Source organism: Mchenga conophoros, unplaced genomic scaffold (assembly GCF_057382185.1).
Source record: "Mchenga conophoros isolate Kocher_MC1m ecotype Shallow Benthic unplaced genomic scaffold, M_conophoros_male_GT1.1 unmapped_scaffold_3, whole genome shotgun sequence".
NCBI lineage: Eukaryota > Metazoa > Chordata > Actinopteri > Cichliformes > Cichlidae > Mchenga > Mchenga conophoros.
The window spans coordinates 2745-30432 of NW_028182330.1; the positions used below are offsets into that span (position 1 = coordinate 2745).

The 27688-nt window shown below is 42.3% G+C and overlaps 2 protein-coding genes across 4 annotated transcripts; one reads left to right on the forward strand and one right to left on the reverse strand.

Annotated features, from left to right (window-relative positions):
• Positions 1-27688, reverse strand: LOC146546224 (type II inositol 3,4-bisphosphate 4-phosphatase-like; the record flags this gene model as incomplete). Its single annotated transcript, XM_085266607.1, has 11 exons — positions 1-131; positions 22614-22768; positions 23104-23201; positions 23348-23445; positions 24103-24243; positions 24323-24449; positions 25808-25931; positions 26050-26261; positions 27023-27161; positions 27245-27433; positions 27523-27688. Coding segments are annotated over 11 exons (1570 nt in total), but the record flags the coding sequence as incomplete, so codon positions are not given.
• Positions 9451-12958, forward strand: LOC146546225 (tripartite motif-containing protein 16-like). 3 transcript variants are annotated; one of them, XM_085266604.1, is made up of 2 exons: positions 9451-9572; positions 11387-12958. In XM_085266604.1, the coding sequence occupies exons 1-2, from the start codon at positions 9451-9453 to the stop codon at positions 12951-12953; spliced, it is 1689 nt and encodes a 562-aa protein (XP_085122730.1). In that variant the 3' UTR covers positions 12954-12958. The 3 variants fall into 3 exon arrangements, with proteins under 3 accessions (XP_085122730.1, XP_085122731.1, XP_085122732.1); XM_085266605.1 differs by lacking the exon at positions 9451-9572 and having other exon boundaries at positions 11280-11748; positions 11821-12958; XM_085266606.1 differs by lacking the exon at positions 9451-9572 and having other exon boundaries at positions 11280-11512; positions 12332-12958.

Here is a 27688-nt window from a genome sequence, read left to right on the forward strand (position 1 = left end):
TTATGCATTCTTATCCATAGCTGCCATCTGGAGGTCTGTAGAGTTTGGGGAAGGTGAGAAGCTGGACGCTGCTGAAGGCGAACTTCCTGCTGCCAATGTTTTTCTCCACGTTCTCCATCCTGCAGCCATCCCTGCATACATACAGAGCAGGGCAGAAAGAGACACAAATACACAAATTAATATTGAGGCATGGGCGTGCAATGGTTTAAGATTAGCATTTTTCATAAATATCTAAAACCAGTGGCAGTTTTGTTTAGCGCTGCTTGTTTAAAAGATCCAAAATCAAGAGGAAAAATAAAATAAAATGTAAATTGCTGAAGGATAGGAAGAATAAATGAAATTAGAAAAGTAAATAATCACTCAACCATGAATACATTTTCAGGAGAGAATAGTTAAGGACACTGGACCACATGAAGAGCCACTTCTATTTATGTTTTGTAGGACATACAAGAGATTTAGGAGACTTTCACCACTTTTCTCATCCATCTTGGAGCAACTGTAGCCTCATTATTTACTCAGGGATTATTAAACTATTTTTCATCAACAATTTTTATTTCATTTTAAACTTTGATAACAGAACTGAAAAATAAATACATAAATAAATAATCAAAAACACACACACATACAGTGGGGCAAAAAAGTATTTAGTCAGCCACCGATTGTGCAAGTTCCCCCACCTAAAATGATGACAGAGGTCAGTAATTTGCACCAGAGGTACACTTCAACTGTGAGAGACAGAATGTGAAAAAAAATCCATGAATCCACATGGTAGGATTTGTAAAGAATTTATTCGTAAATTAGGGTGGAAAATAAGTATTTGGTCACCTCAAACAAGGAAAATCTCTGGCTCTCACAGACCTGTAACGTCTTCTGTAAGAAGCTTTTCTGTCCCCCACTCGTTACCTGTATGAATGGCACCTGTTTGAACTCATCATCTGTATAAAAGACACCTGTCCACAGCCTCAAACAGTCAGACTCCAAACTCCGCCATGGCCAAGACCAAAGAGCTTTCGAAGGACACCAGGAAAAGTATTGTAGACCTGCACCAGACTGGGAAGAGTGAATCTACAATAGGCAAGCAGCTTGGTGTGAAAAAATCAACTGTGGGAGCAATCATCAGAAAATGGAAGACATACAAGACCACTGATAATCTCCGTCGATCTGGGGCTCCACGCAAGATCTCATCCCGTGGGGTCAAAATGATCATGAGAATGGTGAGCAAAGATCCCAGAACCACACGGGGGGACCTGGTGAATGACCTGCAGAGAGCTGGGACCAAAGTAACAAAGGTCACCATCAGTAACACACTACAACGGCAGGGAATCAAATCCCGCAGTGCCAGACGTGTTCCGCTGCTGAAGCCAGTGCATGTCCAGGCCCGTCTGAAGTTTGCCAGAGAGCACATGGATGATACAGCAGAGGATTGGGAGAATGTCATGTGGTCAGATGAAACCAAAGTAGAACTTTTTGGTATAAACTCAACTCGTCGTGTTTGGAGGAAGAAGAATACTGAGTTGCATCCCAAGAACACCATACCTACTGTGAAGCATGGGGGTGGAAACATCATGCTATGGGGCTGTTTTTCTGCCAAGGGGACAGGACGACTGATCCGTGTTAAGGACAGAATGAATGGGGCCATGTATCGTGAGATTTTGAGCCAAAACCTCCTTCCATCAGTGAGAACTTTGAAGATGAAACGAGGCTGGGTCTTCCAACTAGGGTTGCAAAATTCCCGGAATTTTCAAAGATGGAAACTTTCCATGGGAATAAACGGGAATTAACGGGAATTTATGGGAATAAACTGGGAATTTTCAAACTTGAAGGTTGGCTCTTCTTAGGGAACTTAAATATAGTTGAGCAAAGTATATTTTAGCATAATATTGACAAAAACAAACAAATGCAATTCAAATACACTTGAATATCCATGCCATTCCTTAATCACATGTACATAGCACATGCTTGCTGCATGGCTATTGAGACCACCTACTGGCACTGTGCATGCCTCCATCACATGTACACATGGACCACACTTTTGAGCCTGAAGGACAAAGAGTATTGAAGGCACACATTTGAGCCTGTGGACTTAACAAGTGAGGTAAGTTTTGATGATATTATGGGGAAATGAATCTGTTTCAGCTGTATCAGAGTCAGATACCCACTCATCAGCTCCTGGTCCCTCTGGCATCAGAGGATTCTTTGATTTTATGGATGACACTAGCCAGAAAAACGCAGATGAGTGTTTCGCTCGTGCAGCAATCTATGCAGCTGGCTCACCCCTGATGCTGACATCCAATGTGTACTGGAAGAGATTTTTGAATGTTCTCCGACCAGCATACATTCCCCCAACCAGACATGCATTGTCTACTCATCTACTGGATGAAGAGTTCAGTCGAGTTCAAGCAAAGGTGAAACAGACCATTGACCAAGGTGACTGTATTTCAGTCATCACTGATGGATGGTCCAATATCAGGGGACAAGGAATTATTAACTACATAATCACCACTCCTCAGCCTGTGTTCTACAAGAGTGTAGACACAAAGGAAAACGGACACACAGGCCAATACATTGCAGATGAGCTAAAAGTGATCATCAATGACCTTGGACTAGATAAGGTTTTTGCACTGGTCACTGACAACGCAGCCAACATGAAGGTTGCCTGGGCACATGTGGAGGAGACCTACCCTCATATAACTACTATTGGCTGTGCTGCCCATACACTAAATCTTCTCCTAAAAGACATAATGGCACTAAAAACAATGGACACTCTGAATAAGAGAGCGAAGCAAGTTCTGAAATATGTTAAAGGCAAACAAGTAACTTCCGCTACATTTCTGTCAAAGCAAAAGTTAAAGAACAAGAGTACTACACTGAAGCTTCCCAGCATAACGTGATGGGGTGGTGTTGTTATCATGTTTGACAGCCTTCTGGAGGGAAAGGAGTCTCTGCAAGAGATGGCCATATCCCAGTCTGTAGGCATCGACAGTGACATCAAGAAGGTCATCTTGGATGATGTGTTCTGGGAAGGAGTATCTAGCAGCAGGAAAATCCTCAAACCTATTGCAGCAGCAATAGCGAAGATAGAGGGGGATGATGCCATCTTGTCACATGTCCAGTGCCTTTTTGCAGAACTCAAAGAAGAAATCCAGACAATACTGCCCACTTCCCTACTACTGAAAGCAGAGGAAACGGCTGTGGTCAAGTCATTGGAACAGTGGAGGGAGTTCTGCATGAAGCCAGTGCATGCAGCAGCATACATGCTGGACCCCAAATATGACATGGGCATACTTTCTGGGGAAGAGATCAACGGTGCCCATGCGGTCATTACAGCCATGTCTGACCACCTGGGTCTCGATAAAGGCAAAGTTCTAGGCAGTTTGGCAAAGTATCGAACAAAGCAAGGCCTTTGGAAAGGGGATGGAATATGGCAGTCATGCCAGCACATATCTGCAGCCACCTGGTGGAAGGGACTATGTGAATCTGAGGCCCTTGCACATGTAGCCTCCATCCTCCTCCAAATCCACCATCATCAGCCGCCTCAGAGCGCAACTGGTCACTGTTTGGGAACACCCACACAAAGGTTCGCAACAGGCTCACAAATGTGAGAGTGGAAAAGCTAGTCGGCATTCGGGCAAACCTACGGCTCTTTGAGCCTGACACAGAGCCATCCTCAACAAGGCTGGAAAGTGATACTGAAGAGGAAGACTCAGAGTTGGATGCTGAGGAAGTGGACATGTTGTTGGATAATGATGAGGTCCAGGAAGAGTCTATTGACTGAGCAAAAATGAGCAAAGAGAATTGCTTGAAGGAAGATTTGCATGTTTAATGGGACGTTTTGGAGGATAAGTGGCATTTTTCATTTAACCTTTTGAATGGGACTTTGTGGAGATGTTTGGACAGGGGGCATTTTGAATGAGCGGGGTTAGGGGATGGTAATATTGAACTCAACATTTCTGTTTTATTCATCCATGAAACAAGTTATTGAAACGTGTTCTATTCTACTGTACTTACAAATAAATCTGTTGAAATATCTGTTGAAAACATTTTGCATGGAGGTTTTCTTATGATTTCTGTTTATATTTATGCTTGGAAATAATATATTCCCAGTTAGTTCTCCTAAATTCCCATTAATTTCCATAATTCCCATTATTTCCATGGAAAGTTTCCAATATGGAATATTTCCAAAATTCCCAAGCTTAACTTACCATGGAAATTTACCGGAAACTTTTCGGAAATTTACCGTAAATTTTCCTCCCCTTTGCCACCCTACTTCCAACATGACAATGATCCAAAACACACCGCCCGGGCAACAAAGGAGTGGCTCCGTAAGAAGCATTTGAAAGTCCTGGAGTGGCCTAGCCAGTCTCCAGACCTCAACCCCATAGAAAATCTGTGGCGGGAGTTGAAAGTCCGTGTTGCTCGGCGACAGCCCCAAAACATCACTGCTCTCGAGAAGATCTGCATGGAGGAATGGGCCAAAATACCAGCTACTGTGTGTGCAAACCTGGTAAAGACCTATAGTAAACGTTTGACCTCTGTTATTGCCAACAAAGATTATGTTACAAAGTATTGAGCTGTATTTTTGTTATTGACCAAATACTTATTTTCCACCCTGATTTACGAATAAATTCTTTACAAATCCTACCATGTGGATTCATGGATTTTTTTTTCACATTCTGTCTCTCACAGTTGAAGTGTACCTCTGGTGCAAATTACTGACCTCTGTCATCATTTTAGGTGGGGGAACTTGCACAATCGGTGGCTGACTAAATACTTTTTTGCCCCACTGTACACAAAGACAAAGAGAGGTTATCCTATTCTTTCTTCACACACCAATCCCCACACCACCACTCTCTCATTACTCTGTTCTTCAAGTTACAGAAAGCCAGCTTGTAAAGGGGGACCAAATACAATCAGATTGATGCAATTTATCTAATAAACCATAAGTCGCTTTTTCGTAAAACACCAACTTAGCCATCGTCATTGGCCACTCTTCATAGGGAGGGGGTCTTCTTTTACCGCCAATGTCTTAGCAGGACCTGTTTGGCCGTAGTAAGAGCCAGAATAATCCATCTTTTTGTATAACTGGAAAAGTCTCCATCAGAAATTTCTGTGGTTATATCAAGTATGGACAGTTTTGGTGAGATACCAAATCTCCTTTTGAAAACACTGAAAATTACCTCCATTATGTTTTCCCACCAATCCCGAAGTGCCGAACAGCTCCATAAGATATGTAAAATCGAAGCGTTTTGACCATCACATTTCCAACAATCGTCCGTGGGGGCCAAGTTCCATTTATACAGTTGTTGCGGTGTTTGATGCCACCTATTGATTATCTTAAGTTGAATAAATCTACTGCCTGTTTCTTTATACACAGTGTTAACATTATGAATACATGAATGAATGAATGAATCTTCAGTTGAATCCCATTCAACTGAAGATATGTCCAATGCCATGTCCTGGGCCCAATAGCCCTTAACTTTAAGGAGAGGGTCAGCTGACCGTTCTTGCAATAAATGATAAATTTTAGAAGTGATACCTTTACCCAAGGGTGATCTTGAGAGCAGGACTTCCATAGGGCTGCCCACAGGACAACTCAAAAGGGTTCCCAGCCACTTTGATAATGAACTATGTATTTGGACATATCTCCAGAATTGATTACGCTGCAACTTGTATAACTCCACAACTTTATCAAAGCTTAAAAAAAACATTTGGTCCCCCAGTCAAACAAATTTGATACATAAAGGATGCCTGCCTTACGCCACTGTAACCAGTCAACCGATGTCCCTCCAATTAAAATTCTTTTATTCCCCCATAGGGTTGCCGAAGGAGATTTAATAAAGTCCCAGCGACCCGCCCTATGTAATTTACACAACAATGTCTTCGCATTTGCAATTATAGGATGGGTAAGAAATAAGAAATAAATAAATAGAACAGCTTGTAAAATGTACAAGGATAGAATTGTAAGAAGCCAACTTGTGTGAGAGAGACAATCTAGGGGTACAATCTTACAATGTAGGGGTAGGGGCTGATGGGGAATGGTAATGAACAGAGTTCAGCCTTCTGACAACCTGGTGAATGAAGCTGTTCAACAGTCCAGTGGAGCGAGCCTGAACACTCCTGTACATCCTCTCCGAAGGCTGAAGAGGGAGTGTGAAGGGTGTATACTGATCATGTCTGAGTTAAGAAAAATACATAAAATAATAAAATCGCTTAAAAATAAAATTGTTTAACCCCCCCCCCCCCCCTCCAAAGATAAAGATAACATAATTGAGAAAAGAGGAGAAAACAAAATACATAAAAAAAAAAATTAGAACACCACTGGTTTAAAATACAAAAAAAATGTTTTTCAAACTGTTTTAAAGATATCTAATGTTGACGACCTCCTGATGTGAAGAGGCATTTTGTGCCCTAATTCAGAAGCAACCGCTTCTACAAACCCATCTCCTCTTTTAATCTGGATCTTGGGAGACAGCCAGGAGCATTTTCTCAGCAGACCTTAGTGATCTAGTGAGAGTGTGTAAGTACAACAATGAGTGTCCACAGCAAAATTGCTGGAAATACAAATACCTTCAGATTTCGATTCACTGCACCCTGCGATACCATCAGCAAAGCATCTGATTGGCAATTCCTTCATTTTTCAGAATGACATTGATCCCAAACACACTACCAGCGCAGTAAAAGCATATCTGGCTCCAACACCATTGTGAAGTTTGCTGACGACACAGTGGTGTTGGGCGCCATCTCCAACAACGGTGAGGCGGCCTACATGGATGAAGTGAAGAATCTGGCATCGTGGTGCCAGGACAACCACCTCCAGCTGAACGTCGGCAAGACCAAGGAGCTGGTGGTGGACTTCAGAAAGGAGTCAGCACAGAGACTACAAGCCTATTATCATCAATGGAGCTCCAGTGGAGAGGGTGCAGTCCTTCAAGTATCTTGGTGTCCACATCTCCTCAGACCTGACATGGGCTGCCCACATTCAGGTCCAGACCAAAAAGGCTAGGCAGCGCCTGTACCACCTACAACAACTGAGGAAGTTCAGGGTCTCTCCAAAGATCCTCAGGATTTTCTATACAGGCGCTGTGGAGAGCATCCTCACACAGAACATGACATCGTGGTTTGGGAACAGCTGTATTAAGGACCAAAAAGCTCTCCAGAGAGTGATCCGTACAGCAGAACGCTGCTGCAGGATTGCTCTCCCCCGCTTCAGGACACCTACACCAGGAGATGCCGGACTAGAGCAGTGCAGATACATATATAGCCATATAATGATATATATATATATAATGTTCTTCCTCTACCCCCCCATTTTTGCACATGTCGAGGAGCGTGTCAGGCTACATTTCACTGTGTGTTATACTTGTATAACTATGCATGTGACAAATAAAGAACCTTGAACCTCTGGATAAATTAACACACTTATCACACATGGAACTCAAATCCAATTTGGGATCACCCAGACAGAGAATAGAACAAAAGCAAACATCCAAAGAAGAGCTTTGAATGTCCTTAGTAGCCTGGAGAACGATTCCTGAAGACTTTACAGAAATTACAAGAAAGTTGCCCAAGAGAGTTCAGATTGCACACTTGTATAAACTCTGTTTTCCCCATCTCTACTGTAAATAGCTGCATTTGTTTCCCATTTTCCGTGGTGTTAACAATGGTGCTGAACCCCAGCCTCCATGTTGGACTCCGAGCCTGCACAACCAGTACAGCTGCTCCAGCTGTTAGTCCGAATATTGGTGAATGTCGTGGTCATGCACCATGAAGAGGTGGCGGTGTACAAAGCACAGCTGGACAGGCTGCAGAAGCGACAGACCGAGGTGCTGGAAAGGCACTGGCGGTGTTGATGCATTGGGGAGGGCAACGACCCGCAGTCATTTCTGGAAACCTTCCGGGCCACAGCAGAGGCATGCCAGTGGCCTGCCACGGAATGGACACCGTGGTTGCTGCCAATGCTGTCGGGAGAGGCTCAGACGGCGCCTTTGAGCCTGTCATCTGCTTTACAGGGCAGTTTTGAGGACATCAGCCATGCGGGGCTCGATTACTTGGACCTCTCCCCGGAGAATCACTGCCGGCGCTTCTGGGTTTGTCAGCTGGTGGGGGAAGATCGGTCATTTGTGTGGGCCTATTAGCTCCACGATGCAGGGGCTATATGGCTGCAGCCCGGACCATTGGAGGGGAAGGCATGCATACTGGCAAAGGTGGTCTTGGAGCAGTTTGTGGATGGTCTGCCAGGGAAACAGCGGTCTGATGTCTACCATGCACTGGGGCATCAGTCCAGGCAAAAGATGGCCTTCTGTTCGGCTTGTTTGGAGCCCCTGACACTTTCTAGCATCAAATGGACCAGGTAGGGGGGCACACAGTGCACAGGCTGCCACCTTCCTGGATGATGTTATCATTCACAGTAACACCTGTGTGGAGCATGTGCAGAAGGTGGGCGTGGTTCTGGAGTCTCTGATCAAGGCAGGGCTCACAGCCAACAGTATCTGGGGTACCACTTGGGGGGTGGGCAGGTGCATCCACAGGCAGAGAAGACAGCCGCCATTGCATCTGGCCTGTGCCCCAAGACCAAAAAGGAGGTGAGGAGGTTCCTGGGGCTGGTTGGGTATTGTCGCCGGTTTGTGCCTGGGTTTGCGGAACTGACCAGCCCCCCATCTCATGGGGGCTGGTCAGATCTTGTCTAGTGGACGAAGCGGTGCCAGGTGGTGTCTTGCAGATGGACGCCTCAAATGGAGAGCTGGAGCCAATTTGTCCCAGCAGGTAAGGGGGGTTGACTGCCGTAGGTGCAGCCGGATATGGCCCTGACCTCAGTCTGGCAGTGGGTGTGCATGATGTAGGGCTGTGAATAAATGACTGAACAGTGACTGAATGCTGTGGGTCCGTGGTGTTCACACCAATCCAAAAAAAAAAAAAAAAAAAAAAAAAAAGGAAAAAAAATGTATAGTTCAAGAATTTTTCAGTAGTACAGGATATGTGACAGCATGGGATGAGCTGGCCAAACACATGGACTCAGCTGGAATTAACTGAGCTCCAGAGGGGCACTCATTCTCTCATGAATGTTTCCAGAAGCAGTTTGCTTGGCTAAGTGCTCAATTTTAAACGCCTGGAAGTGATTGGAGGTGTCCCAAATTCATTGATTTGGAAGGATAAAATGAATACTTTTAGCAATACAGGATATCTTATAATAGTCAGGGCTATGAACTGCAATGTGACTGGTTGGCAATCACAAATAGGTCCATAGGAGCATGATCATATGACCAAGCATCAGTCTTTTACAATTTGAAGGAGTGGTAAAACATTCCAGCAAAGTTCAAACTGATGATAATAAAAATGTAAACTCATAAATGCTGCTAAAGTTCAAACTGCACCCTGTTCTGTAGTCTAAATGAAACAACTTGTCTGACAGCTTCTTTCTTATTAAAATATCGAGTGTTGCTGAGAGGAGAAATGGAGCAGAAAGGAGTTCAGCTGGATTCAGAGAAATTCTCTTGTTCCATCTGTTTGGATCTACTGAAGGATCCAGTGACTATTCCCTGTGGACACAGCTACTGCAGGAACTGTATCCGGTTGTTCAGTGATGACGCGACGAATCCTACTTCCGGGTCTAAAGTAGTCTGCGTTTAATATGGCTTTTGTGTTGTTAACATGTTTAATGTTATGTATTTTCTTCTATTTAATCTCAAAAAGCTCCTAAAACAGTCAGTGATCACTGTTGACCTCCCTCGGCGTTTATTACCACGAATCATTTATTTAAGCTCAGTTTTTAAAACCTTAGGATGTAACTACAGCCCAGCCCATGCAGCAGTATATGAATGACTAACCTCGTATTGTGGATGGATTATCTCAGTTGTTCTCCTGGCTGAAGTTTGGTCCTTTTACAGCATCCTGCCATGCGATTACATTTGTTCCTGACCACCGAGAACACTCACGTTAACTTTTATCAAGTGGAAAAAAAGTTAGCTTGTTTATATTATGCTAACATAGCTGTGTCGCTAGCGGTCACGTAGCACATCATTATATACCAGCTACCCCAACTTCAGTAACCCTACAAACCTCACTGCTGTTTAGTTTTCTGTCTTCATTTATGCTGGAAGTGATAGCAGAGCTGTACGTCTTAATTTGTTTCCAAAACCCCGCAGTCAGGACATGCTATATTGTATTTAGATAGAAGTTAGCGAGCTAACTTCCTGCTAACTTCTAACTCCGTTAAATGTCATAAATTCCATTTTCATGGATGCCTGGATGTTAAACTTAATTGTTACACCTGGTAGAGCAGAACGCTGATCATTTTATTAAAGATGAAAGACTTTAGACAGTTTTTCAACTCTCAGTAATGCCACAGTGATCGTTTGATATATGGACCTGCAGCGGAGTTTAGACCCAGACACGGCTAGTGACGTCAGACTGAACAACCGGATTAAAACACACTTTGATGAACAGGAAGGGAATACACAGCTGCCCTCAGTGCATGGGGCAATTCACAACGAGGCCTGTACTGGTCAAGAGTACCATGTTAGCAGACTTACTGGAGGAGCTGAAGAAAACTGGACTTTTTTTACAACCTGCAAATGTTGGAAGGTGCCCCAATCATTAATTTTAAATATATATATATAAAGGATGGAGCACCACAGGGCAACTGAACAAAATTTTCTTATCAGATCACATAAATCTGTCTCAGAAACAAGTAAAATGACTGAATCCAGCTATAAAATGTTGAATTAAAATACTAACTTTGATTTCAATAATATTTTATTTCAAGTAATTTCATGTTGGTTCAAAGACATTTTTGATGCACAGCCCGACAGTCCTCTCTGCATTCTGTGCTGTAGCACCTGGATGCATCATTACTTATACAGGTTAGACACCTGTGAATAAACCTCAAACATTTAAACTTTTCTGTCCTGATGAAGTCAGAAGGTGCCAAAGTCTCCCTGAATATCCTTTAAAGATTCGGGTTTGCCCTTTTGGATATTGACATAGTGAGAGATTTTGATAGGTTTCAGTGACCATGTTTGATCAATTTTTTAAAGTTTTAACTTTGACAAAAACTTCAGGAAGGTCATTCATCTGATTTTTAAATTACCTAAAGCAGAAATCTTAATGATCGGTAATGAGGTTACTGCCAGGTTTATCCTCTGTCACCACTTGTGATCACATAACTGACTGAACTGCCTCTTGTGTTACTGGAATAGTTCAAAGTCCCTCCCTCTTCTGCGTAAAAGAAGGAAGAGAAAGAGAAAGAGAAACTCACACAGTCACTGACACTGAGAGGAGAAATGGCGCAGAAAGGAGTTCAGCTGGACCAAGAAACCTTCTCTTGTTCCATCTGTTTGGATCTACTGAAGGATCCGGTGACTACAACCTGTGGACACAGCTACTGCAGGAACTGTATTAAAACCCACTTTGATGAAGAGGACAGGAAGGGAATCCACAGCTGCCCTCAGTGCAGGAAGACTTTCACACCGAGGCCTGTCCTGGAGAAAAATATCATGTTAGCAGCTTTAGTGGAGCAGCTGAAGAAGACTGGACTCCAAGCTGCTCCAGCTAATCTCTGCTATGCTGGACCTGAAGATGTGGCCTGTGATGTCTGCACTGGGAGGAAGCTGAAAGCCATCAAGTCCTGTTTATCTTGTCCAGCCTCTTACTGTGAGAAACACCTCCAACCTCACTATGATGCAGCTCCGTTAAAGAAACACAAACTTGTTGACCCTTACAGAAAGACCCAGGAGAACATCTGCTCTCGTCATGATGAGGTGATGAAGATTTTCTGTCGTACTGATCAGCAGAGTATCTGTTATCTCTGCTTGATGGATGAACATAAAGGCCATGAAACAGTCCCAGCTGCAGCAGAAAGGACTGAGAAGCAGAAGGAGCTCGAGGTGAGACGACTAAACATCCAGCAGAGAATCCAGGAGCGAGAGAAAGATGTGAAGCTGCTTCAACAGGAGGTGGAGGCCATCAATGGCTCTGCTGATAAAGCAGTGGAGGACAGTGAGAAGATGTTCACTGAGCTGATCCGTCTCCTCCAGAAAAGAAGCTCTGATGTGAAGCAGCAGGTCAGATCCCAGCAGGAAACTGAAGTGAGTCGAGTCAAAGAGCTTCAGGAGAAGCTGGAGCAGGAGATCGCTGAGCTGAAGAGGAAAGACGGCGAGCTGGAGCAGCTCTCACACACAGAGGATCACAACCAGTTTCTACACAACTACCCCTCACTGTCAGCACTCAGTGAGTCTACACACTCATCCAGCATCAATATTCGTCCTCTGAGCTACTTTGAGGATGTGACAGCAGCTGTGTCAGAGACCAGAGATAAACTACAGGACATTCTGAGAGAGGAATGGACAAACATCTCACTGACAGTCACTGAAGTGGATGTTTTACTGTCACCAGCAGAGCCAAAGACCAGAGCTGGATTCTTAAAATATTCACGTGAAATCACACTGGATCCAAACACAGCAAACACACATCTGTTATTATCTGAGGGGAACAGAAAAGTAACAGTAAAAAGACAAAAGCAGTCCTATTCTAATCACCCAGACAGATTCACTTTCTATTATCAGGTAATGAGTAAAGAGAGTTTGACTGGGCGTTGTTACTGGGAGGTGGAGTGGACAGGGAGAGGAGTTTGTGTAGCAGTGGCATACAAGGATATCGGGAGAGCATGGTACTCACATGAATGTGTTTATGGAGGAAATGACAAATCTTGGGCATTACGTTGTGACACACATAGCTATGATTTTCACTTCAAGAATCTCTCAACTCCTGTCTCAGGTCCTCGGTCCTCCAGAGTAGGAGTGTACCTGGATCACAGAGCAGGTATTCTGTCTTTCTACAGCGTCTCTGAAACCATGACTCTCCTCCACAGAGTCCAGACCACATTCACTCAGCCGCTCTATGCTGGACTTTGCCTTTTAGACTACAAAGTCACTGCAGATTTTATTAAACTGCAATAAACAAAAGTCATTGAGGGACAATTGGTTAAAATGTGTGATTTAGTTTCCAGTTTCTTCGGTCTCCATTGTTGTTGCTGTGAACTCTGTGTCGTGCTACTTCTCTGCACAGAGATCATCTGTCAGTCACACTTCATGTGCGCTACTTTGATGTCTTATCATGTTTCATTTAGATAATGATTGACTTTGTCTGGATAGCTCTACTTCCGGTGTCTCTAACCATTAAGACTCTCAAAGCTCATGGTGCAGGGCTCTAGACTAACTTTTTGCCATGGGCGTACCAGTACGCCTAACTTTAAAAAGTTAGGCGTACTGGCACAAAAGTTAGGCGCACACAAATTTTATAATAATTTATATAATATAATGTGTTTTTCTGGATACACTGTGCTTTTTCAGCATTCAAAGATTGATGACACCGTGTCAGAGCACTGGCTATGAATTTCAGAAGGATCAGTTAACAGAAAAGTTAGCAATAGTTCTTTTCCTATTATGGCCTGCATTTGTATAGCGCTTTTCTAGTCCATAGGACCCCAAAGCGCTTTACACTACATTCAGTCATTCACCCATTCACACACACATTCACACACTGGCGATAGCAAGCTACATTGTAGCCACAGCTGCCCTGGGGCGCACTGACAGAGGCGAGGCTGCCGGACACAGGCGCCACCGGGCCCTCTGACCACTACCAGTAGGCAAACACGGGGTTAGTATCTTGCCCAAGGATATTTGGCATGCAGCCAGGGTGCAGCCTGGGATCGAACCACCGATCTTCTGATTAGTGGCTGACCTGCTCTGCCACCTGAGCTACATCCACTTCTGTCGTGCCTGGGCTGCTCACTAGGGCTGGGTATCATCACTGATACTGAAACAACGGTAGACTGGTGGGTAATAAGCGAATGAATAATACAGAAAACAGAGATTGGAGACGGGAAACTGTTCTTGAAGTACAGAGAGAGATCGAGAGAGAGCTAGCTGTGCATGAAGTCTGATTTTTAATAGTCGTGGAAGCAAAACAGCAAATTTCATGACGACATTGATCAAATGTGAAGCGCAGTTTGCTGCTTCTTTTGCTGCTGGCTCGGTGAATTTTGGTTGGAGAGAGACAAAACCTGCAGCTCAGAATCAGCGCAAAAAGACGTAATCACAGCGCGGACCGGACGCATCAGAACCGCTAAGCTCCGACAGCGTGTCCGTCTACGGGCCGTCGGGTGAGAAAGCCGAGAAAGACAAAGTTGATTCTGATGCGTTGGTCCTCTGTGTTTACGTCTGTGTGTGGAGTGCGTGTACCTGCTCTCATTTGCTGTTTGGTTGTTGTTGAAATGGTTTTGTGAGCTTTAATCTGAGAATCTGGCGTTTCTGGCAAAACACAGTTATATTTAAAAGTCGATTCAGGATTTAATGAATTGATATCGCTTTATTCAAGCTACTCACCTCCCACTTCCACCTGCACTTTCAACTGGACCACGGCCAATCAGAGAGGTCCCGCCCCTGACTATCTCTGATTGGTTTAGTCCACGATAGGGGCAAAATGTGTGTCTGTTGTTGACCACAGGGAAGGTTGCAGATTTTTTTTTTTTTTTTTTTGCCACTTGAACAGTTGGTCGCACAGGTGCAACCAAATATTTTTTTTTAGTCGCACCACTGAAAAATTTGGTCGCATTTGCGACCAAATTGGTCACACTCTAGAGCCCTGTGGTGAGTTTTTTTCAGCAATACTGAATGAAACCACATACATATGTGAACTTCTCTCTTCTCCAAATGTTTCAGGAATATTTTGGCTAATGTATATTTTTTAAATTCAATTCAATTTATTCATGGACCGTAATAGAAAAACCAGCAGATTCATTAATTCATTGCACAGAATTTGTTCTCATTTTGTAAAACAAACAAAAAAAAACATTTAGAATTACATTCACATTTATTTTTAGATTTTGTTGTTCACTGTGATCGTCTCTCGTCATTACTTGATTATTCACAGCTCATATCCTGAGTCATACACACTGATTGTGTGAATGTTGAAGTCTTGAAGTGACTGTTCTGATTTGGTGTTATATAAATAAAAACTGTTTTGACTTTAAACCAAATTGAATGACGTGAATCTAAAAGTTTATTCCATGTAAACATCACATGATGTCAGAGTGAACTATAGGATACAGACGACTTCATGTTAAAGGATGATTCTGCTTTATTTTAGCCTGCTGTATTTCCCATCATGTGTCTGTTGTGATTTAATGAGTCATGAACTTCATCCTCCACCTGTGCTGTGCAGTTACATAAAACAATGAAAGGCCAAGAAATAATAATCATTTTTAATATGAATAATTTTAATGAATTTATTATGACTGAAAACACACACAAATAAAAGGGTTTAAAATGAGGTGTATGAGCCTAAAATATGGAGATGATATGTGTCAGGCACTTTATTCATTGCATTCTGTGTATTTTTATGCATTCGTTTTTTACTAACACTTACCACCCGCAGGGGGTTTACAGGACTTTTTAAATAGAGTGAGGAGGACCCGCAGGGCATCACAATATTTGATTAGTAAAGACAGACGTATTACAATGTGTTACATTGTTGCACAACAGAAATTTCTATTAAATTATTGTTTTGCAAAATAAGTTCACACATAGATCTTAACTATGATTAGTTGTGCTGAATAAATCTTACTCAAGTATGTATACTAAGGTTTTAGGATCAAAATATAAAGTACTCATTAGATTACAGTAACTGATCATCAGCAAGTATGATCACCTCTATAAAAGCAGAAGCTTCGGCAGTGTGCTGCTCACAAACATTCGTGTTTGTGCTGAATGAAAGCACAATGCCACAATCTTCCCAGCAGTGAATGTTTCAGTAAATTCACAGCAATGTCAGACCATCCAAAAAACAGAGAGCTACTCTACAGGCCTCAGTTAGCATGTTAAATCTCTGAGTTGCCAAGTGGCAGCCAAGAAACCTGAAGTATTTAGAGCATTTCTGTAAAGAGGAGTACAAACATCTTACTGCTGAACTTGCCAACAAGGGTTTCGCCACCAAGTAGGAAGTCCTGTTTTGCATGTTCTCAAACACTTGTTTCACTCCGTGACATGAAAATTAATTTATAATTTTTATGTTGTGGTTGTTATGCTGCCTCTCTCCATTAAAATTACAGACTGTTCATGTCTTTGCACTTCAGTAAAGTACTAGAGTAAACGTTTGTGCTACAAATTAATTGTATCCTAATCCTCGCTATAAATTGAAGGGTTAAAAAAAAAAGCATTATCAACCTTGTGTCAGTCACAAACTGTGGTCTGGTAATAATAAAGTCAAATTTCAGATTGCAAAGCCATAACAAATAAATATTTTCGTTTTTTCTTTTTTCTTTTTTTTTTTCTTTTTTCTTTTAAATGAATCAAGTGTTATTAAAATAACAATCTCATAAGATGAAGATCAGGGACCAACCCAGAAGTCACTGACACTTCACTAGCTGTAAACTATTGGTTTAGGAATAAGTGATGGCACTGAACTGTCTATTTCACAAAAGTCAATTTATTTAGGATATCTGAGGAAGTACTGATTTTATTTGGAGACACAAAGGAACATTTGGCACTTCCCTCATCTCACATCTGTTTCATTGTGGTACCCAATCATTCTACAACTGAAATGCCTTGGACTGCTAACCATTTCAGGCAAGTGGAGTGAACCATATTTTGCTAGACTCTCATCAGATTGGGGCTTCCTTTTATTGATCTTTGGAGAGAAGTCTTCATTACTGGTATTATTCAGGTCTTGTTCACATGTTTGTCCCAGGTTTCTCAGCCAAGAGGAGCTTAAACCCCAGATACTGTGAGTTCTTTTCACACATTGAGATCACTGATAACTCTCAGCAACGACGTGATCTCGTAGAAACAATTAGGTGTTATGGATTCAACTATAATTGCGACACTTATTTTTTTTACTTTACTGGAAAAGATTTCTGCATTTTACCCACATTTTATTTTTAACTCAAAATCAAAATTCCAGATTCTACTACATGTTGGTTTTGCACCAGATAGGACGACAGATTTCAGGTGGCCCTGTGTCTTTCTCTATTACATCTGCCACTGCATCTCGATAATCTTCTCTGTGGCTTTTAGTGGGTCCTGACCCTCTCATATTTTGAAAAATCTATGTTTGAATCTCCCTTAATAATTGTGTTAAGAATTCTCTCCGCCTTTGTCAAAAGTTGGGTATTAGGAAAAAGTGAAATAAATATAAATATAAAGTCCCAATGTGTAGAGCACACATTAATAAATTAGTCATGTTCCCTGTGAAAGTAAATGAGCCTAATTCTTAAAGACCCCTGAAATTATTTACCAGATGTTTATTTTTTGAATAAAATAAAAATCTGAGTTTAACAAAACATTTTAAATGTAAATATCAAGCTTACCTTTCTCTCTTCCATAAAATGTGCTTGTGGGCACGCCAGCCATTTTGAAAAGGTGGGAAAAACAATTGGCAAGGCCACACCCCCACACATGTGACATAATTTTAAAGGTACTGTTGTCCTCTCTAAGAAACATCAGGACTTAGAGGAGTGGCAAGTAGAGTATGAGATCTACAAGCAAAAAACTAAATGTGTACTACAGTGCGCAAAAATGAATTACTGGGTCATCAGGGGGTCTTGAGGGACATTTATAAAACAAAAAATCCCACAAACCTTAAAAGTGCACTTGAAAAGCTCACACAAGAAGGTTAACCTAGCTTACCTAGAAGACCTCATCAGGGGGAGCACGCTCCCCCTCGTTGAAGAGCTCACCCACTTAACTCGCATCCCCAGAAAATAGCTAACCCCAGATAAGGCAGCGTGATGTATCCCGAGATAACAGGACTGGGACATCTAAATAAAGGTGTGAAACAATCGCCTTCAAAAGGTTATCAATTGACTTCAACCAAAATTAGGTACACTCGGTGCGGCAAGAGTTAATAGTTATTAGTCTCAACACCCAAGGATAATTAGAAGAGCATGACTGATATGATGGAACTGGGATTTTGTTACACTTAACTTTTGCAAAACATAAATAGAACTAAATTGAAACTAAGGATTTTCAGAAAATAAAAACTAGACTAAACTAGCAAAGAATTGGTAAAAACTAATTACAACTGGCAAAAAATTGAAAATCTGGAGTCGAAACTAAATAAAAGATAAAACCTAATGAAAATGGCGAAACGTTTAAAACTCTGGTGCAGAGATTGGCAAATCTGACCAGGAACGTTATAAAATGGATTGTCAGAACAGTCAGCGTTAAAGCCACTTTTGACAGTCCATACTAGGATGGCATTGGACATCTTGGGGGTGGAAAGGGGGTGGAAAGGGGGTTGGTGTGACCAAGGTGTGGTTTGGCTTGTCGTATGTATATTTGAGATCATATGGCTCTGGATGGACCAGTTACCAGGGCATGGAAGGAGGACAGACTCATTAAAGGAGGAGAAGGCATTTCCTGGGATTGGAGATCCTCTGGGTGAGTGGTTGATTAAAAGCATGCATAAAATAGAAGTTATCTGTTGTTATTGATTGGTAATAGATTGATAATTGGCCACATTTACAGCTGTATTGACTTGTTGTGGACGTAGTCGACTTCAGGTTTAAACACTCTCATTAACAGGTTGAAAATAGTGATATTAAAGGAAGAGTATGCAGCGCCACCCTGTCAGACGCCAGTGATGGTGGAGCTCACTGATGAATCAGGTGAGCTGGATTCATGGCTGATTCAAAACTAAGATCCCCCTGCTGTGGTCAGTAAGGGGAGAAAAGGGGGAAATAAAATCAAGAATTAAAGAGGCATTTATAAACGTTTAGGTGTCAAGTGAAACGGGACAAAAGGGGGTGTTATACTGTTATTTTCAATGTCAGCATTATTATTGTATGAGAATCATGCAACAAGCATTGCATCGATGATCATTTATTGAAGCTTTTGACCTTATACTAACATCTGTGTTCCTGTGATTGTTATAACTTCTGATGAATCTTCCATTTACAGGTGTTAGGATAATGATATAATTTTTCATTGCAGGTGTAACCATGATCATTTTTATACATATTGCAACTTGTTGCTCATTGTAAAGTTGTGCTCAAGTTAATAAGGGTTAAAAGCTACAGTCAGCGCGAATGTCTGACTGATCTATTGAGGGGAAAGGCTTCGAGCATAGAAGGCCGCACGCGCTTACAAAACACTGATATCATGTTATTCTTTGTGATCTTTTCTTAAATTATGTCTTTAAGGTTAGTTTAAATAGTGGCAGTTAATTAAACGAGATTTATTAAAATATTAAATACCTGAGTCAGAACGTTACACGCGGATCACCTTAAGAGTCTGGGAAACTTTGTAGCTGCCTAACTTTTTTTTGAATGTTCTAGCTCCGTTGATTTGACACATTGGAATGTGTCAAAAAAGGGGGGAAGGTTGAGCTTTAACATCAAACCATGATTATTTGAACATTTTATAACTTCATTTGTGTCTTTAATAATTTAGGAATGGTAAAGCTTAAGCTAATAGCGGTCCGAGGAGACGGACCTTTTAGAGAATCAGTGAAAAAGCATAAACTATCACTTTCATGTTTAATCATTACTCATTGAAATGAACTGAATAGCGTTTAGAAGATTTGTTAATTTTTTGTCTTTTGTTAAAAAGAGGGGTTTCAATAATTTTCAGACACACCTTGCAAATGTGCTTATAACGAGTTGGCACTCGGCCTTTTGAAGGTCAGAAGCTTCGTTCGGCGTGACTGTCCGGACTGATAAAGTGTAAGAAATGCCTTGAGTGCGGAAGGCTAAATGCAAACATGCTTACACACACATAAGATATGATTAGAATAAGTCCCTGGGACATTCTGAATGTTTTAGACCAATTCTGAATCACTAGAAGGTCAGTAGATAATAACATTAGATTATTAGGGTTAGGAAGAGAGGTGTTTTGGTTTTCTGTCTCTTACAGAGGAAGGAACAGACACCAGACGAGGTCACAGAGATGCGAGGATCCTCCGTAGCAGAGTCAGACACAGTGACTGCCGAGACATCAACTGGGTCCAAGGGTCATGGCGTTTGGGCTCCAGCTAGTCACCACAAAAGGATGGATCCCATAAACACAGCAATAACCATGAAGGGGTTGGCGGAAATCCGGGAACACCAGACCAACGAAGTTCGAGAGGCTTTTGGGCAAAAAGGGGACACCTTCCTGTTCCTTTTTCTGGAGAATACACAGATTGTTGTTTGAAATCGGAGCAGAATAATCCCCTGATCTGTGTTACGACTGAAGGGTTGTCTAACCCCTAAGGTTGAAGAATTAAGAGCAGAGGATCACCCAACTGGACGACACTGGTAGCTGCAGCAATAAAATAAAGGTTAAGAGCTCTTCGGACAGAGGTTCTAGTCTACGTCTGAATGGTATAAGGGAACACCAAATAAAGCTGTGGGAGAACAGGGGAGTGTCATCTGGACCTGCTATCCTTGTAGTAATAGTTTGTCTTGCACCTGACTTGCGCAAACACAGAGGTCATCTTACATATGGTTTGCCCCTCAGGGGGACAAAGGACCTCAGGAGTGAGAAGAGATGAACCCGGCCACACTGGGCTACAGGGTGTTTGTGAGGTCATTATTCTAATGACCTCATCAGGGGGAATTGTAAAATTATAATATTATTTTATGCCATGTTATACCCCTAATTAAAGATTGTGAATTATTATGTAGTTTTAGTTTGCATTATTCTCCTGAATTAGAAGAAGCTGATAACTATTGCATTAGTTAAACTGATTTGCATTACATTAAATTGCTGACTTGTTGTGAATGAATGATATTGTTTTATGATGCATTATATTGCTGAGTTATAAGAAATACTGTTCGCAGAAGGTTATTGTCTAATTTGTCTGAGTAGAAGAGAACAGAGTGTGCTGGAGTTTTCTGCCCCATCTCAGCAGGAGCAGATAAACAGGGAGCCAAGGTCGTAGCTCAGGCGCTGTGTGAGAGAGAGCATGTGAATGTTTAGGCTTTTTATGATAAGGTGGAGGCACCAGAGGTTATAAAAGTTTGAGCAATGCTCCACCATTTTGAGATTTTGAGGCTGTCTGCATCAGTGTCCATCTCCCACGTGTGTGATCATTAAATCATCGTTTGACTCAACCCGGCCGGACCAGTGTTGTTATTGTGGTTTTTTCTCTTGTCTCCATCCCCAATATTTTAAATCTCTGAGTTGCCAAGTGGCAGCCAAGAAACCTGAAGTATTTAGAGCATTTCTGTAAAGAGGAGTACAAACATCTTACTGCTGAACTTGCCAACAAGGGTTTCGCCACCAAGTAGGAAGTCCTGTTTTGCATGTTCTCAAATACTTGTTTCACTCAGTGACATGAAAATTAATTTATAACTTTTATGTTGTGGTTGTTATGCTGCCTCTCTCCATTAAAATTACAGACTGTTCATGTCTTTGCACTTCAGTAAAGTACTAGAGTAAACGTTTGTGCTACAAATTAATTGTATCCTAATCCTCGCTATAAATTGAAGGGTTAAAAAAAAAAGCATTATCAACCTTGTGTCAGTCACAAACTGTGGTCTGGTAATAATAAAGTCAAATTTCAGATTGCAAAGCCATAACAAATAACCGTCTGCTTTTCATTCAAACTTGTTCCTCTGTTGGTCTCTAAACAGAATGAGCAGCATAGCAGAGAAATGATGTGCGACAGGGAAGAAGAGTGGGGTGGACTTTGAAGAGGGGTGCACATTATTGAGTGAACACTTGAGCACCATCTAAAAATTTTACTTTATCAAGATTTGTAACTTTATATTTTATTAAAGTGAATCTAATTTACTCTTTTTTTTGTAGACATATGGTTCCTATGACTGTATATATACACATATACAGCTATAAATAAGCAAGAACATTTCCCTAAAAATGTAAATACCCCCCCAAACTCTAAAACACGTCCAGATTTACATTAGAGGATACTTACTGACTGACATATTGTTTTAGTCTTTGGTATCATTCTTGTGAATAAAACTTTCCAACAAATGAAAGAGAAAAATAAAGAAAGCCGCCTCTCGTCTCCTTAAGCTGAATTAAATCTCATGAACACGCTTCGTCTGAACAAACCTGACAGAAAATAGTAAGAGTGATAGTGATGCAGTCCACTTCCCAGTGTTCCCAGTCTGTGCTGCTCTACTGGTATTTTGCCAGCAGTATAACGAGGCTGAGGATGAGCCAAAGAACCAGGAGGTGAGAGGTCACCAGGAGAAAGGCCACTGGGTAAAGGTGCCGTCTGGGGGCTTTGGGGGCCAAACACTGTGGGAGTTCTGAGGGAGTCTCCCCTGGATCTAACCCAGAGACAGGGAACCCTGACTGGGTGTAACAGCCAAGCATCTGCCCCCAGGACAGACGAGATCTGGAGGATGAGCAGGGGTGTTTGTGTGCAAGTGTGAATGAAAGCCAGGGGGGGCAGAGAAGGAAGAGATGTGAAGAGAAAGAGAGGGAATTGATGGCATGAAGTAAAAGAACAAAGAGAGAAAAAGATTAAACTGAAAAAGTTTTGCAACATTTACAATAAGTGGAGAACAAAACGGGGAAACAGGAAAAACAAACGAGGCGAACAAACAGAAATAAAGGAAGGCAAGAGGAAGAGGATTGTTGTGTTTTTCAGGAGAAACAAAAACACACCTTCTCATCCAGTCCAGTGCGGTGCTGAAGTGCTGCTGGCTGAGTGTGTGTCGCTCCCGCAGTAAGGCGCACTGCTCCAGCGTCACCGACATCGCAGTGCGGTCCTTCGCACTCTTACAGCTCGTCAGCCGCACACCGTTCACCTTACGACACACCTGCACGTGACAAAAACACTTTGTTCAAAGGCCCAAAGCAGAGAAAACACATTAATATTATGGGAAGTGTTGTAGCAGAGGTCCTAGTGTAAATGCCCCTTGAGTAAGTTCAACATTGACAGTCAGCTGAGCTCTTTCTGTGCGGCTTGGACATTCTTCGCCTGTACAAGTATATTATTGCTTGTGAGGTTAATTAGTGTTTCTAAACTGGTTACATGGAGTAAAGGAGTCCCCATCGGGAGCACTGGGATATTTGCCGGTGGTTCCCACCAGGTGATCCCCACAGAGTCAGGTCTTAAAAATCTTACATGAGTAAGTCTGTTTCAGGTGCTTACCTTAGCAGCGATCCACAGAACCTCCACGTTCTTCCTCTTCTTGGCCTCAATGCTGCGTTCCAGAGAAGACAACAAGTCTGCCAGCGACTGGATACCAGCTGACAGAAGAAGAAGGAAGTTCAGTTCAGTCATTGTTTCACTGTTAGCGATCAGACAACCCTCTGTGAGCAAGCAATTAGCAAGAGTGGGAAGGAAAGCACCCTTTTAACAGGAAGAAACCGCAGTAGTGATAAAAAAGCCTTACCTATGTCCGGCAGTCTGTCCCTCAGTGTGTTACAATAAGCTTTGAGACGCTCACAGCTCTGCTGGTTTATTCTCTCCTGCAACGAACAGTCACCAAACCTGAAAACAAACATCAGCTTCTGAGTATTTTTACCAAAAATGGAGAGAAATTTCGCAGCTTACAGGAAGCAACCTTCTATTTTTTGTTGTTGTGATATTATAATGTTTAATGTTCATAATAAAAGTTGGCTAAAGTTTCAAATAATGAGGGAAATGTCAAAAGCCAGGTATGAACAGTAAATGTTGTTTTCAAAGCCTTTTCTCTACCTAAACTTGATCTCTACCTGCAGATTTTCTCACAAAATTCAACCACTACATCTTGAAACTCCTCTGGGTTCTTATTTGGGCTTTTAATTTGAAGCATTCCAGACGCCGGCCAATCAGAAAAGAGTGGACTTTTAAAAAGGTGTGCCTTAAAAGGGCTGCTTGTTTCAAATGGAGGATGAGCTAAGCGCCTACAGAGAAGGACAAAGTAACTAAAGCTAGTCGAATCCTAAAAGACGAATGTGCAGCTTGAGATAGCTTAAAGTCATCTGATTAATAATCTCTAATGAAGATTAAGCTGTCGATGAAGATGTGCACCAACAGCAGACACATTAATATTTTTTTCCTATAAGACCTCTACTTCCAGCAATTTTATTCAGAGGTAGAAAAATATATTGATGTTCACAAGAGTTTTAATTTTGCTCATTAAAGAGTGAAAAGCGGTTTGTTTACCTCTCAGCGTAACTCTGATGCTGGTTGATTCCAATGTTAAACAGAACAGGATCGACTCGAATCAACAGTCCATCTTTCAGTTCCTGTGGAAGTGAGCTGAAGGTCTCCGGGGGCAACGGCACTTCAACAATAAAACTGCCCCTAGTTGGAGATGAACGCACAAAGTGAGGAAGCTGCACACTCACTGCGTGTATAGATGTGTGTGTGTGTGTATTCCCACCATGTTCCACTGAGTGTTGGCAGCAGGTCGTCTGGTTGTTCCGTTTTGGCCTCGGTGATGGTGAACGCTACTCTCTTTAGGTCAGCCACGCCCACTTCCATGTCTTCCAGCATCCCAATCTCATCACCTGACACACAAACACACCTTAAATGTGTAAGCACTGCATGTGTCACACTAAAATAAAGGACAGCAGCTTCCTTGAGAGTGGCTGCCCCGTGATTGCACTAAAACTTTCACTTTCAGTGAAGGCCTGACACACACCTTACTGCAATCACTCTCAGACAGAGTGGCGAAGATTTCCAAATCACAGACAGACGGCCAACACACTGCCATCAGTCTCAGTCAGTCTGCACCAATAACTTATTTGCAACACATTTTGCAACAAGAAACTCGAATGAACTGGTTGACAACTCTTTGTTTTTTGGGTACTTTCCCAAATAAATCTGTGGAATTTTCCCAGATTAATCACAGTTAATCACTGTATCATCACAAACAGATTGTACGTACCATATTTTTCAGACTATAAGGCACACTTAAAATCCTTTAATTTTCTCAAAGATCGACAATGCGCCTTATGTATGAATTTTGGTTGTGCTTACTGAGCTCGAACCGATTTTATGTGGTACGTGGCTTTATCGGAGCATTATGGCTACCATAGTCAGGAGCCTCGCGGAGAAATCTGGGTCCAAAACTCCGTCTGCTTCAGGTCCCAAAGTCAAACGAACACTGCAGCATCACTGAGAGTTAAAAATTATCTAAATTCTTTCATCTTTAATAAAATGATCAGCGTTGCTGCTTTAACAGGTGTAACAATTAAGTTTAACATTCAGAAGACATGAAGACAGGAAACTAAACAGCAGTGAGGTTTGTCGGGTTACTGAAGTTTGGCTAGCTGGAATATAATGATGTGCTACATGATCGCTAGCGACACAGCTATGTTAGCATAACATTAGCACAGTGAAGCTGGAGGATGAACGCCAACTTTTTCCCCTTAACCCTTAACGCGAGGGTTCCTGATGGTCAGGGACAAATGCAATTGCATGGCAGGATGCTGTAAATGGATCAAACTTCAGTCAGGAGAACAACTGAGATAATCCATCCACAATACAAGGTTAGTCATTAATATACTGCAACAACACGGGAATAGAGCAGCTGCCAGAGAATTCAACATTAATGAATCAATGGTAGGGAAGTGGAGGAAGCAAGAAGAATGAGTTGAATAAAGTTTGACTCATCTGACTGTTTTGTTTTGCTTAATTCACCTTATGGACCGAAAAATACATTAATTGCAGACTGATAGCCGAATAACTCCACAATTGCCATTTTAACACATCAATCACTCAATCATGAGACCTGGTCCCCGTCTTTAAGGCAACCATGTCAAAGGCAAAAAGATCACAGGTTCTTCAAACATGGTAACAACAATTTGGTCTCACCAATGACTGTTTTCCATAGTGTGACTGTGTGTGACTAGTGTGTATTTACCGTGGGTGCTCAACAGGCTTTCAAATTGAGCCAATACTCCTACAGTGTGAAGTTGCCGTAGAAAGTCAGGATCCTCCAGGCCTCTGTAAAGCTTCAGCATGACACCACAAACTACTGCTGAGAGCTGGAAGACGAACACAGTTTCTTTAATACAGAAAACTACAAACTCCCACTAAAATTCCCCCCCCCCCAATAAAAAAAAAAACAGAACATGTTCCCTTTTAAATCTCTGTCATCCTCACCGCCTGGCTGAAGACGGCGTGACGTCTCTGGGCTATGTGTGCAGGGCCCTGAGCGACCGTCACATCCACTGCCTCCTGCAGGACCACAAAGGTCATTGCTACCTGGGCCTTCCCCACTGCCTCACGCACGCAGTCCCTAAGAGTGACCACCAGAGGGAGAAGGTGCTCTTGCCAGGTGCACCCAGAGAAGGAGGAGCAGGAGGAACGAGAGGCTGGAGGGAGAGCGTGAGAAAGTTTGGTGTTTTAATCAGAAATTTACTTTAAGAAAACAAAAAACAGATATCTGAAAATGAGATATCTAAGAAGAAGAAGAACTAGCAAATCTAAGTTAACAGGAAATGCAGCACTGATGAGTGAGATGAAGTGATCTTTCAAACAGAAAGAAAACAGTGAAGCATTAAAAATTGTTATTCAAACGTGCTCTGTGCATGTATTAAACCCTGTTCACTGTCAAAGTCTGATCGGAATTTAAAAACGGAGGTATTCTCCGACTGTCTCAGCACATGGACTGATTTTGATTTAAAGGACTCGAGATGAAATAATCCCGAGGTTAAATTAACCATCACAAGATTCATACACAGCCAAGATGCACATCGCTGAAAAACTGTATCGAGCTTATTAACGTTATTGCAAGCATAATCTCAGTGAGAACGCTGCCTGCCAGATTATCAGCTAGCATAATCCATGATATTAACACGTGCACAATGTCAGGTAATACTTCAAGACTTCCTCCTCCAGAGTAAATACACGTGGACACACAGCATACTGACAGCCAAGGTAACTATGGACTGAACAGCTGAATCTACTAAAACCTTTTGCAAAATAATCAATTGACAAATTTGTTTTTTTATCGCTAATTTAGTGCTAAATGTAGAATTTTTCAAATATATTAAAACATATAAAAATGATTTTATACACAAACAGGAGCAGAAACATGCACTTGTCTGAATAAGAACTCTGAGACGTGATTTACCGTCACCTGTGTTCTGAGAGTTTGTGTCCCCTTCCTGCGGCTCTGGTGACATCACCGTCTGCTCCTCTTGCTGCTGCAGTCGGTCGACCATGGCAACAATGCAGTTGATGCTCTTTCCGACATTCACCCACACCCTGTCCTACACAAAAACAAGCACATATAAAAACTGGAATCATACAACGCTGTCGGAAACACGCAGACATCACACACACTCCAACTTGCCCACTCCTCGTCGTCGTACTCCGTGTCGTGTCGGCCAACATCCTGCTCCTGATCGGCGGGACAGTTCTCACACAGCAGCCCGTTGCTGTGCACGTGGCTGCTGTTGGCGTTTGCGATGCACTGGTTATGGATCTCCAGCAGGGCGCATTTTACCAACTCCTCTTTGAGCGCGTGCACAAACTGCTCGGTCTGGTAGACGACAAAGTATGAGGAAACGTCAGATTTCTTGGTGTCCAAACGACTGCCGGTTAGCTGTATTCTTCTTATTCCTTCCTCACCTGTTCCGTCAGGCTGCCCAGGACCTGCCGCAGCCGGGCGGCGTTCAGCTCCTGCGCGACGGAGAGCAGCTCCTCTGCGAGCCCGAAGACCAACGGCTGCAGCTGGGCCATCCTTGCCAGCAGCTCCTTGGCTCTAGAGCTCTCCTCCTGGGAGTAAGAGACACAT